This window comes from Capricornis sumatraensis, chromosome 16 (genome assembly GCF_032405125.1).
Source record: "Capricornis sumatraensis isolate serow.1 chromosome 16, serow.2, whole genome shotgun sequence".
NCBI classification, from domain to species: domain Eukaryota; kingdom Metazoa; phylum Chordata; class Mammalia; order Artiodactyla; family Bovidae; genus Capricornis; species Capricornis sumatraensis.
In genome coordinates, this window is record NC_091084.1 from 42131143 (window position 1) to 42143484 (window position 12342).

The 12342-nt window shown below is 47.9% G+C and overlaps 1 protein-coding gene across 1 annotated transcript in view; it reads right to left on the reverse strand.

The window, feature by feature from the left end:
* The window catches only part of PARVA (parvin alpha), a 168097-nt gene that overhangs the window by 22455 nt on the left and 133300 nt on the right, over window positions 1-12342 (reverse strand). Inside the window, exons 10-12 of the mRNA XM_068989329.1 lie at window positions 11731-11799; window positions 9013-9114; window positions 7923-7995 (exon numbers count right to left, since the gene is read on the reverse strand). Of these exons, the coding sequence (XP_068845430.1) occupies window positions 7923-7995; window positions 9013-9114; window positions 11731-11799 (244 nt within the window). The remainder of the gene's footprint in view (window positions 1-7922; window positions 7996-9012; window positions 9115-11730; window positions 11800-12342) is intronic.

The window sequence follows — 12342 nt, forward strand, 5'->3', positions numbered from 1 at the left end:
TAAGTGTGTGATCTTCCCTGCCCATTGCCCTCTCCCTAGAGCAGAGCAGGATGGGGCTGGACTGGGTCACAGAGGTGGTCTATGTGTGGGCTGTGGAGGTCCCAGCCCTAGTTAGGGTCTTAGACCACTTCTGATGTGCTGGCTCCATAAGCACCAGAAGAAGTTTCCCCTGCCCCTTTCAGAGGCTGTTCCATGTCCAAACCAGCTCCCTCCCTCAAAACTGAGCATTCCCCTTGGCCGCAGCAGCCCTTGCCTTAGCGTGGAGCAGCATCACGGAGCAAGTGGGGCTGGAGTGGTACTCATCGCAGGCTGGGGCATATGCTGGGGCAGTTATGGCAAACCAGCCAGGGTCCCCTGCTGTTTCAGTCTGCTTCCTCCGCCTTGTTTTGAGAGCTAGCAAGTGTGCTCCTCATGAGAAGAGTCTAGGTTTCATATAGCCCTCCTATTTGTCCTACTGATTTTCAAACCTAAAGGGACTCATCCACCTGGAGTCAGATTCCAGGGCCAGGGTGCCCAATATGTGGCTCAGACTGCCCCGTCCCCAGGGGGGATCTCTGTCCATGTGATCCCCCTCCTCATATGCATCCCCTCCCAGGAGCAGAGGTCCTTGAGTGCTTCCCTTCCTTTCCTACCCAGTTCTGTGCGGATCTTTTATATAGCATTGGTTGTACAAGAGTCTTTCTGCCAGTCTCCAGTTAGTTTTCAGTGAAAATTATTCCACATGTAGGTATATTTTTGATGTGTTCACGAAGGAGGTGCACTCTGCATCCATCTACCGTCATATTGATACGTCTCCTCTGTTTTAATTTTAATGTCCACTAAAATTTGAAGTGTATCTTCACTACAATGGGTTAATGATCTGCTTAAAGCCATTTAATGTCTTGGAATTGGTTTTCTCACTGGTAAGATTGGGTTTCATGAACATATGAGAGAGAGAGAGAAGTCGCTCAGTCATGTCTAACTCTTTGCGACCCCATGGACTATAGCTTACCAGGCTCCTCTGTCCATGGGATTTTTCAGGCAAGAGTACTGAAGTGGGTTGCCATTTCCTTCTTCAGGGGATCTTCCTGACCCAGGGATCGAACTCAGGTCTCCCGCATTGAAGGCAGATGCTTTACGTCTGAGCCACCAGGGAAGCCTCATGAACATATGAAGGGCTCCCTAAATGGTAGTTTCCTTTCAACTTTCCCATCCTTGCCTAGCAGCAGAGCTTAACGGATAGCTGTTAAGTCTGTGCTTAAGTCTGTTAAGTCTCCATTGCACAACTCCAGGGGGTACCATTCACATAAAGTAAGCCCTGCTCCTTGGGAAATCTGAGTTCATTCTTTCTGTAGGTCATCACCAGAAGGTGGGCCTGGTGAAGTGAGGGACTATAATCAGAGACACTACTTACTGTGTGTTCTTAGCAAGAAAGCCAAGGGCCACACGGGTAGTTCCTGGTAGGCCAGTCGGTGGGCCTTCTCAGCTAGGAAAGGAGCTTTGGATTCCTGGGAATGATCTATGACTCCCTGCAAAACTTGGGCTAATAAATTGTATTATTAGCAAGTCAGTACTGCTCTGATCTCTTCTTTATGCTGGTCCAGAGTCCCTGTCTGGGAGCAGACAGGACGGTAGGGCTTCTGGATAGACAGCCAGAGCAGAAGCTGTCTGGTCAAGGCCAAGGAAGAAACAAGTCAGACTCAAGGCCATGCCCTCCATGGACCCACTTGGGCCACCCCAGCTGCCCTCATTCCAGTCTGAGGTCCCTTCTCAGATGCCTTCCTACCTCCATCTTTGAGTTCCCTGACCAAGGTGGGAGGAAATCAGGAGGCTCAGTGCCACCAACTGGTGGGGGCTGGAATAAATGGGGTGGTCACAAGCCCGCTACTCAGGGTGAGTCCAGGCTCTAAGATGTCCTTTGTGTTCCAGCCTCCATCCCATCTCCAATGGATGGAGCTCATATGCAGTCTTTGCCTTGCTCTTCTGTTTCCATCCTTTGGTATGGGTTATTTTGGTGGTGATTTGCTACCCTGTCTAGTGATTTAGCCATAAGCTTTACATTAACTTTTTTTAATATGACAAGCATCCAGAAAAGTACATGCTATACACACACACACAGAGTTTTAAATAGTTGTATGAAAACCCTCATGTAACCACAATTCATGAACAAGGTAGACTATTGCCAGTACCCTAGAAGCACCCCCTTCCTCTCTGCATTCAGGTTCACAGTCACCCTGCAAAGGTAACCACTATCCCCACTTTTATCGTGATTACTCTTGATACATAGGATATAAGATTACGTTCCACCAGCAACATATGAACCCTTAAACATCAAATTGTAGTTTTGCCTATTTTTATACTTCATACTACATAGATTTATACTACACATTATTTTGTGATTTTTTTTTTTTACTCAAAATTGTTCATAGGATTCATCCTTTAAACAATTTCATTGATGTATATTTTATGGTTTTATTGATGTATAACTAATAATGTTCTGTTGTCTTTCAAGAAAATTTCTCAATTTGTGAACTACTTCTGGTAAGTTTTCAGTGCCTTGAAATGGCTGCTTTTGATCATTTTGTCCAGTTTTACACTTGCTTTTTTTGCAGAGGATAATCATTGACCTCTTCATGCTTCAGCAAATAGAAGTCTCTTTCGTGATTTCTCACTTCATTCCTTTTTATTGTTGCCATTGTGCAATAATCCATGGTATGAGTGTACTTCAATTTATTTAGCTTGCTTACTGGGGATGCACATGCCAGTGTAGTCCATTATGGATATTCTTAGACTAGTGGCTTGGTATATGGACCTGCGTACTTATGAGTGGAATTGTTAGTCATAGGGTATATTAGTTTTCTATTGCTGCTTTAACATATTATCATATATCTGGCAGCTTAAAACAATCCAAATTTATCATCTTACAATTCTGAAGGTCAGAGTCTAAAACGGGTCTCACTGGGTGTCAGCAGGGCTATGTTCCCCTCTGGAGATTCTCAGGGAGAATCCGTTTTCTTGCCTTTTCTAACCCTCTAGGCACTGCCTGCAGGCTTCGGCTTATGGCCTCCTTTCATCTTCAGTCAGCGAGGCTGGTGGAGTCTTTCTCACGTACATCACTCTGGTTATCCTGGATCGTCGTGGGGGTTCCAATGAGGATCCAGCTGAAGATCCTCAGCTTACATCTGCAAAGTCTCTCTTAGCATGTAAGGTAATAACAGGTCCCAGGGGTTAGGAGGTGGACACTTTGAATCATACATTTACATTTGTATGATCAATCTTTTTTAAATAATTTTATTTAGTTCTGGCTGCACTGGGACTTAGTTGCTGTGGGTGCTCTTTTATTTTAGTTGAGGCAAGCAGGGGCTGCTCTCTAGTGGTGCTCAGGCTTCTCACTGTGGTGGCTTCTCTTGTAGAGTATGGGCTTCAGTAGCTGCGACTTGTGGGCTCCAGGGCGCAGGCTCAGTAGCTGTGGCGCACAGACTTAGTTGCTCCGCAGCCGTGGGATCTTCCTGGATCAGGGATCAAACCCCTATCTCCTGCATTGGCAGACAGATTCTTACCCACTGTGCCATGGAAGCCCCTATGATAAGTCCTAAATGTATTACATAGGACAGATAGGGACTTCCCAGGTGGCACTAGTGGTAAAAGAACCTGCCTGCCAATGCAGGAGACATAAGAGATGTGAGTTTGATCCCCGGGTCGGGAAGATCCCTTGGAGAAGGAAATGGCACCCCACTCCAGTATTCTTGCCTGGAGAACCCCATGGACAGAGGAGCCTGGCGAGCTATAGTCTATAGGGTTGCACAGAGTCGGACACGACTGAAGTGACTTAGCATGCAAGCACACAAGGACAAAGAGAAAGTCTCTGTTGCTGTGCATCCTTGCTGACACTCATATCAGAGTTTAAAAATTTTGCCACTGGTCTATAAACTATCTCCTAAGGGAATGGGGGAGGGAAATTCAATCATTTCCCATATTTCCAGCCTCTGACCAAATCCTTCCGCAAACAGTATTGATCATCTACACTAACCTGCCTTCACCTGCCTGGATTTTCAGCACTGTGTGCAGTAGCCTGGTCCCAGCTGTTAGACTCCTTATACTTTAGACCTTCCATCAGCCTGCCGGCTGTCTTACATGCAGACTTCATTCCTATCTGGTTCTAGGTGTCTTCTAGTCCCCATCTGCCTAGAGTGCTGGTATCTTAACCATATTCAAAGATGAATCTATCTGAATGATTACAGAGTGGTCATGTGCAACTGAAGAGGCATGGTACGACACCCTAAATAGAAAGCCACCACCTTCATGCCAATATTTCAGCTGCTCCATTGGCCATGAACTTGATGCTAAAACTTGACTTGCATTTACACTAACTGGGGCTGATTCATTAGAAAAGACCTTGATGCTGGGAAAGATTGAAGGCTGGAGGAGAAAGAGATGACAGAGGATGAGATGGTTTGATAGCATCACTGACTCGATGGACGTAAGTTTGAGCAAGCTCCAGGAGGTGGGGAAGGCCAGGGAGGCCTGGAGTGCTGCATTCCATGGGGTTGCAAAGAGTCAGACATGACTAAGCGACTGAACAACAACTGGGGTACTAAAAGATTATGAAGTGTGAGTAGCAAAAGTCATCTGAGATGGAAACCCAAAGTGTCCAGGGGATTTCAAGGTATAACAGAGCTTTGAGTGTGAAACAGCATGGCAGAGGAAGCATTTTCCTGACCTTAAAAATATTTACCATAAAAAAATGCCTCTACTACAGCCAGTTTGATGTTGAAACACCCTCAAAGAACTACCTAGATAAGCACTTTTTGAAAAGTCTACAGCATTTACTACCAAATTTCACTTCCCAGGTAGAAGCAAAGAAACAAGAGAGAATGCTGTACACTTCTCACAAAGTACAGTCTCACAGAATTCTATTTCACTTCTACTTTATGCACTGGAAATTCTCAGCATGGGCACAGTGCCCAGTATAATAGCAAATAAAACAGACGTGTTTTTCCATTCACATCGGTCAGGAAATTTCATATTAAGCAGTTCAATAATTATATAAGAAATGTCATCTATATGCTGAAATATCCCTATAGACTAATTGATATTGGAAAAACCATGTTAAAGGGTATAAATGCTTGAAAACTGGTGTCAGAAGGAGAACTTCCAATCTGTAACCAGAAAGTTTCACATTAGGCAGATCAAGAAGACGGAGCAGAAATGCTGGCCGGAACTCTTCCTGCTACATCTCCCATACCCAGAAGCAGGGTGCTTTTAACAGCTGGCCACGGACGCTTAGAGTCCACTTTTAAAGGTATTAGAATGGCTTGAGTGGCCTTGCAGAGAGAAAGCCTCAAGAGGGACAACAGCATTGCTACAACTTCTCCTCTGGCAGCAACCAGGTGCTCAGAACAAGGTGATGATAAATAGGACTAAGAAACTGGCCTTTGCTGGCCAGCTGATAGCTACTGAGGTCTGGAAAGCGTTATTAGACAGGGACCAACTAATGTCTTCACAATCGACCTCTCTCCTCTGGTTTTCTTGCTTTGTCCTCCAGCCTCATGAGTAAAGGCATTCCCATAAGATACTGTTGCTGCTGCTGCTAAGTCACTTCAGTCGTGGCCGACTGTGTGACCCAGTAGACAGCAGCCCACCAAGCTCCTCTGTCCCTGGGACTCTCCAGGCAAGAATACTGGAGTGGGTTGCCATTTCCTTTTCCAATGCGTGAAAGTGAAGTCACTCAGTCGTGTCCGACTCTTAGCGACCCCATGGACTGCAGCCTACCTGGGTCCTCTGTCCATGGGATTTTCCAGCAAGAGTACTGGAGTGGGGTGCCACTGCCTTCTCTGATACTGTTGCTAGCCCTTCTCTTTTCTTTACATGCTTTCCTGTTGTTCCATTCTCTCTTGGTGTATAAGTGGAAGACTTGCAATGATATAACCACAGCCCTGTTCTTTGGCCTGAACTCCAGTTCTCTTTGGTTAAAACCTCAAGGTTTCCAAAGCTGACACTTACGTCCCCTCTCAAGCTTGTTTTTCCTCTTACGTTCCCCAGTGCTGCTGATGGTGCCTCACACTACCTTCCAAGTCGTCTCTCTGGAATAGAGCTCTGAGCACACCACCCACCTGCTCAAGAACCTTCCATGACTCCTACTGTTATGGGATCAAGTCCAAACTTGCTGCCTTGGCATCAAATCCCTCCAAGACTTGCTTCACCATTGCCAACTGAACTGAATAAACTCAAAAGCTTTTGCACAACAATGGAAACTATGTATAAAACGAAAAGACAACCCACAAAATGGGAGAAATATTTGCAAACAATGCTACCAACAAGGGATTAATCTTCAGAATTTACAAATAGCTCATGTGGCTCAACATAAAAACAAATAATAGCAAAAAAGAACAACTGGCAGGCCTAAATAGACATTTCTCCAAAGGAGACATACAGATGGCCAAGAGGCACATGAAAAGGTGTTCAATGTTGCTAATTATCAGAGAAAGGCAAATCAAAACTACAATGAGATCTCACCTCACACCAGTCAGAATGGCCATCATCAAAAAGTCTACAAACAAAATCTGGAGAGGGTGCAGGGACATGGGACTTCTCCTACACTATTGGTGGGAATGTAAATGGACACAGCCACTATGGAGAACAGTGTGGAGATTCCTTAGAAAACTAAAACCAGTGCTCCCATATGATCCAACAGCCCTACTCTTGCACATGTATCTGGAGAAAAACAAGGTTTGAAAGGATACATGCACTCCAGTGTTCATTGTAGCACTGATTACAGTATCTGGGACATGGAGGCAACCTAAATGTCCATTGACGGCTGAATGGATGAAGATATGGTACATATATACAATAAATATTATTCCGCCTTTAAAAAGAATGAAAGTATGCCATTTGCAGCAACACGGATGGACCTAGAGACTATCATACTAGGTGAAGCAAGTCAGACAGACAAAGACAAATATGATATTGCTTATATGCAGAATCTGAAAAAAATGATACTAGTGAACTTACCACAGAACAGAAAGAGACTCACAGACTTAGGGAACCAATGTTTACCAGAGGGGAAGGGGTAGATTGGGAGTTTGGGACTGACATGTATACACTGCTATATTTAAAATAGATAATCAACAAGGACCTATTATAGAGCGCAGGGAGCTTTGTTCAATACTGTATAATAACCTAAATGAGAAAAGAATTTTAAAAAAGAATAGATCCATTATATGTATTATGGAATCACTTTGCTGTACACTTAAAACCAACACAACATTGTATACTCCGGTATAAAAGAAAAAAAATACAAAAGCCTTATCTGGTCCTTCCAATTTAGCCCAACTCCCACCATCTCCTCCGACACGCACAAATGTGCACATTGCTTTAATTAAGCACAAGCAAGGGAGCACTGCTGGGGCATTTTGCTGCTTTTTGCATTTTTTCAGCCTTAACCTTTGCAATGCAAACCTGACAAATCAAGCCTTGTCCTTAGGCAGAGTTGGAGCTGGCAGAGCGCAGAAAAGGTAGTTATGCTCAGAGCAGAGCGCCTGTGATGCCCTCTGCATCTTCCCCTTGCCTACCTGGGAGATAGCTCTTGGGCAGGTCAGCACCCTGTCCAGGGACAGAAGAACCTGGAAATCAGGCCGGGACAGTTCCTGCAGCTGCACCTCTGCTCTGCATCATGTCTGCATGGGCCCTCATACCGATGATCCCACACATGGGATTTCAGGTTCCTTTTTATTCCCCCCATGGCTGTGCAATCTGCAGCTCACCAAGCATCCCCAGAACTGAGCAGCTGTGCCCTGTCCCACCTTCCCTTGCAATGGCAAAGACGGTTTCAGAGAGGACAGTCTCCCTTTGGTATCAAACACAAATCATGCTCTGTGCCATGAAAACCTGTGTGCAGGGGAAGGTCTTGCCTCTTGCCACGAGCCCAGGGAAGAGCAAAGTACCTTCTGGCCGTGGTTTAGGCTTTTCCAATCCTCCGTCTTGCATGAGCTCAAAGGCAAAGGAGACATTCAAGACCTGGAAAGAGAAATGAAGTGTGTGAGGCGCTGCACACTCATTCCTGGCCCCTTGCGGCTCCCCGGGACCTGCCCGTGGAAGAACGAGCACTGTAGCCAGAGGGGCAGGGGCTGAGCTAAACTGAGGCTGGCTTTTGAGGCAGAAACAAGGCGGCCAAAGTGGGCCTGCCACACGGAGTGTGGACGAGGCCTAGCCTCTGCTGGTGAAGCACTCCCGGAGGAGTTAAAGGTCCTCTCCATGTCCTACTGTATTCCTGAGTCACGGCCAGGACGGTAAACCCAGGAACATCTGTGCCCACAGTCGAAAGAATCTGACAGTAAGACATGTTCAAAAGGACCTTCTCGGTGGCGCAGTGGTTAAGAATCTGCCTGCCAATGCAGGGGACACTGGTTTGAACCCTGGTCTTGGAAGATTCCACATGTAGTGGAGCAACTCGCGAGCCGCAACTACTGCGACTGCGTGCCGTAGAGCCTGTGCTCCACGATGAGAGAAGCCACCACCGTAAGAAGCCCAGGCTCCGCAAGGAAGAGCAGCCCCAGCTCGCCAGCAACCAGAGAAAGCCTGGGAGCAGCAAGGAAGACCCTGTGAGGCCAAAGTAAAATAAATTTAAAAATAAAGTTTAGAAAAAAAAGACATTCAAGACGCAGAGAAAGGTTTCTGCTTGGGACCAAATGCCCGTTGTCTAGCAGGTGGGCGGTGGCAGCCCAGGAGAGGCATCAGAACTTAGCTGAGAGGGAGCCTCACGTCTGACCACTTTGCAGCCATCTTCCCTGTCACCTCTGGGGAGGAATGAAGCTGGGCTGTGGCCCCTGGCAGGGTGTGGCCAGGGGGTGCAAAGGAGGGATGCTCAGGGGCCTGTAGGTCGCTGTCCCCCAGCTCAGCTGTGCGTCACCACGGCCCCACCTCATCCAAACACTGAAGACCCTGGGGAGACAGGAAGCCACCACCTTTACCCAGATGGTCCCAGCACAGGTATGGGAAGATGGGTCAGGCATATGGGCTGGGGCCTCCTCTTACCTTCTGTTCAAAGCTGTCCGGGGTCAGGAAGAAGCTGTGGAGGGGCACGAAGTAGCCCTCCAGGAGCCCCATGAGCAGCACCAGGTACACCCCATCTGCAAACTGGAGGAGAGAGCCAGGTGAAGGCACTGGGCCCTCTAGCCCTCCAGCCCTGGCCCATCCAGGGGCCCATCAGCTTCCAGGTCAACCCCCAAAGGCTATGTCCTCAGGCAGGCTGCTGGCGGGCAGTGATGAACAGTGGCCCAAGGCGGGAAGGTCTGCTGCCCCACACACAGGCCCACGCTCCTGATCTCAACTGGTCTAGTATTTATTGAGCGCCGACTCTGTACCAAGCCCTGATCTGGCACAGGGAGCACAGAGGTGGGTCAGGTGTGGCTCCGGCCCTGGAGGAACTCACGGCCCAGTGGGGAGACTCCTGTGGAGGACAGGCATGCAGCTGCTGCTGCTCTGAGGGAGGGAAACATGCTGGCCTGCGTGAGACTGGGAGAGGTCACTCATCCCGCAGCAGGCACCAGGGAAGGCTTCCGGAGGAGGTGCCGCCTGGATGGAGACGCGAGGGATAAGCAGGAGTTAGTTCAGGAAGGCAAGCAGGAGGGAAAGGGTAAATGTGTGTAAGTTGTCTAGAACACTGCTTGGTATGTAGGCAACACTTAACACATATTAGATATTAGCTATTGCTACTTTTTATCCTGGAAAACAACAAAGCATTCAGGACAAAACGTCCTGGCTCTTGCTGACAAAGCACAACTGTGTGCTCAGGGCTATGGCAAGAGGCTTAGAGCTGGTCCCTTCCATCAAGGACAACAGAGGCCTGACTGGCTGAGAGCCTGGTCAAAGGAACAACAGGCGCTGAAGCCAAGCAGAGGGGTGCAGGCTTTCCACGCAAGGGAGGGGAGGCACGTGTGTGCTGGGCAGGCTTTGTGGGCACAGTGGGGGGCTGTGAGATGAGGAGTGTGAAAGGAGTAGGTGCTGTGGGTTTAGAAGATAAAGGCCTGAGTGAAGATAGAGTGGTCAGGTGCATACCTGATATTCTAGAACCTTTCAAAGGAGGCAGAGCCATCAAACATTTATATAAACAACAGTTGCTAGGGTTCACAAGAGGTCAAAGTTCTTGGAAGCATCTTAGGAAACTTTTAAAATACTAGACTGAATTACCCATTATCTGGGCTGGGCCCAGAGTCTGAGCTCTCCTGGGTGACTAGCTGGTGGGGCTGTGGCTCAACCTTGGTTATGGGCAAACCACCCTGAGCATGAACTTGACCTAGGAGTGGCTTCCTCCCTGTGTTCATCCATCTGGCCTTCAAGTCAGGTGGGTAGGGCCTGAGCATGACTCATTCCAGGCCACCCCATGGTGGACCATGAGAAGCAGACCCCAACATCTGTGTCAAAATCAAGGCCCTTCCATGGAACAGGTTAGCTGGGCCTTCCTCTGGCTGTGGCTGGAATGGGTTGAGGATGAAAGAATCCAATCTGTCAACTCAAGAGAGGACGTTGGGTTAGGGTCAGGGTTACTCATAGCTCTGAGTGCCACAGACCTAGCCTGCTGCCACCCCCGATTGCAGTTCCAATGACTTGGCGGTGAAACTTGCAGACAGACCCCACACATGCTCAGCAGAGACCCCCTTCCCTGCCCTTGAAAAGTGAAGAGGAAGTTCCAAGGGCTCATTCCAGCTCTCTCCAGTAATCATTACTTCTGCAGAATGTCCCCATCTCCCGTATATGACGCTGCCTCCAGAGTTGAGACACACCCAGGGAGAGCTCAGTCACAGACCTGGGAATTACCTTTAAAAATATAGGAGGTGCCCATGTATTCAAAAGAAAATCACACTTTAGAAATTAATTGCAAATGAAAGGAGATTGGGAAATGGAACACATTACGTATTCTCAAAGTATCTCCTAAATACAGATTAGCTATTAATTATAATGGGGAGGAGCTTTACAGTAGGGAAATCTGGGAGAATGCCAACTTAGCCAAGTGATCAAAGTTACCACCACCAGGTACCGAACTGATGGACAAAAATACCTGAGAAGAACACAGTATTGTCTCAGTGGTACTGTTCTTGAACATGCATAACCTACCTCTAATCATGAAGGAGAGAAATAGATTCTAGGCACCATATAGCTCACATTCTTCAAAAATGTCAGCATTAGGCAGACAGGCTGAGGATTTGTTCTTTATTAAAAAGAGAGTAAAGAGACATGACAACTACACGGCTCAGGTGAGAGTATCAGGACATCTGTGTTTCTTTGAACCATGTGACACTGCTCATGTCCAGAGTAGTCAAACAGCAGCAATTTCACATGGTTCAGCCAAAATAGGTTAACTCTGCACTGATGATAAAACTGCCTGAATTTGACTACTGTATTGTGATTCTCTAAGAGCATGTACTTGTTCTTAAGAGACGTATGCTGAAGTATTTAGAGGTAGAAAGAAAAAAAAACCCAAATGTGGACAAATGCTAACAATCGGTGTATGTGGGTGAAGAGTACATAGAGGTTCATGACAATACTCTTGCAGATTTTCAAAATAAGAACTAGGAAAAAATTCAGAGAAATCTCATGTAGTTCACCCCTCTGAGGAGAATAGAATTCCCTCTCCCTTCCCCAGAGAAGCTCCAGGGTCAGGGTGGAAAAGCCTCCCGGCGACGCGGGGCCCTGGGAACAGTGGCTGGCCTGCGGGGTCTTGTCCCCCACCCTGCACTCGGGGTTGTCACCCACCTGGGTTTCCAGTTCTGTGACCTCCAGGTTCAGTTTATTCAGGTGTTTGTTCACGAAAGTGATGAGTGTCTAGAAGAAAAGCACAAGCCAGGCCTTGAGATGGAGACTCTTGCCCCGGAGGCTGCCCCGTGACTCCACCGTGAGGACAGAGGACGAGGCCCAGCCAAGGCGGCGCAGCCAGTGAAGCTCTTGTGGAACTCCTGCGTCCACAGGGAAGGACAGCCCCCCAGGATTCGCAGGCCCAGGCACTGTATGACTCAGATAGCCAGGCCCAAGACTGGGCAAGGAGCGGGGAGTGTGAGAGGACAGAATGACAGCTGGGGTGCCTGAGCCCAGGCTCAGGGGGCCAGAGGAGAAATGACCACATCGGGTCCCTTCCAGTCTCCCCTCTACTTGGTACAGGTGCCTGCGTCCAGGGAGACAGAGGGAGGTCTGCGTGAGGAGCAGGGATGGCTGGGGGTTCAATGTGAGTGGGAAGACAGGGGCCCGTAGCCTCAGAACCTCCCAGAGATGCTGTGATCTGAATGGGAGAAGAAAGAAACTAGATAAGGCATCCAGCGAGAACAAGACAGGTGAAACAGACATCAAGCAGGAAAGCCCTGTGTTTGTGGT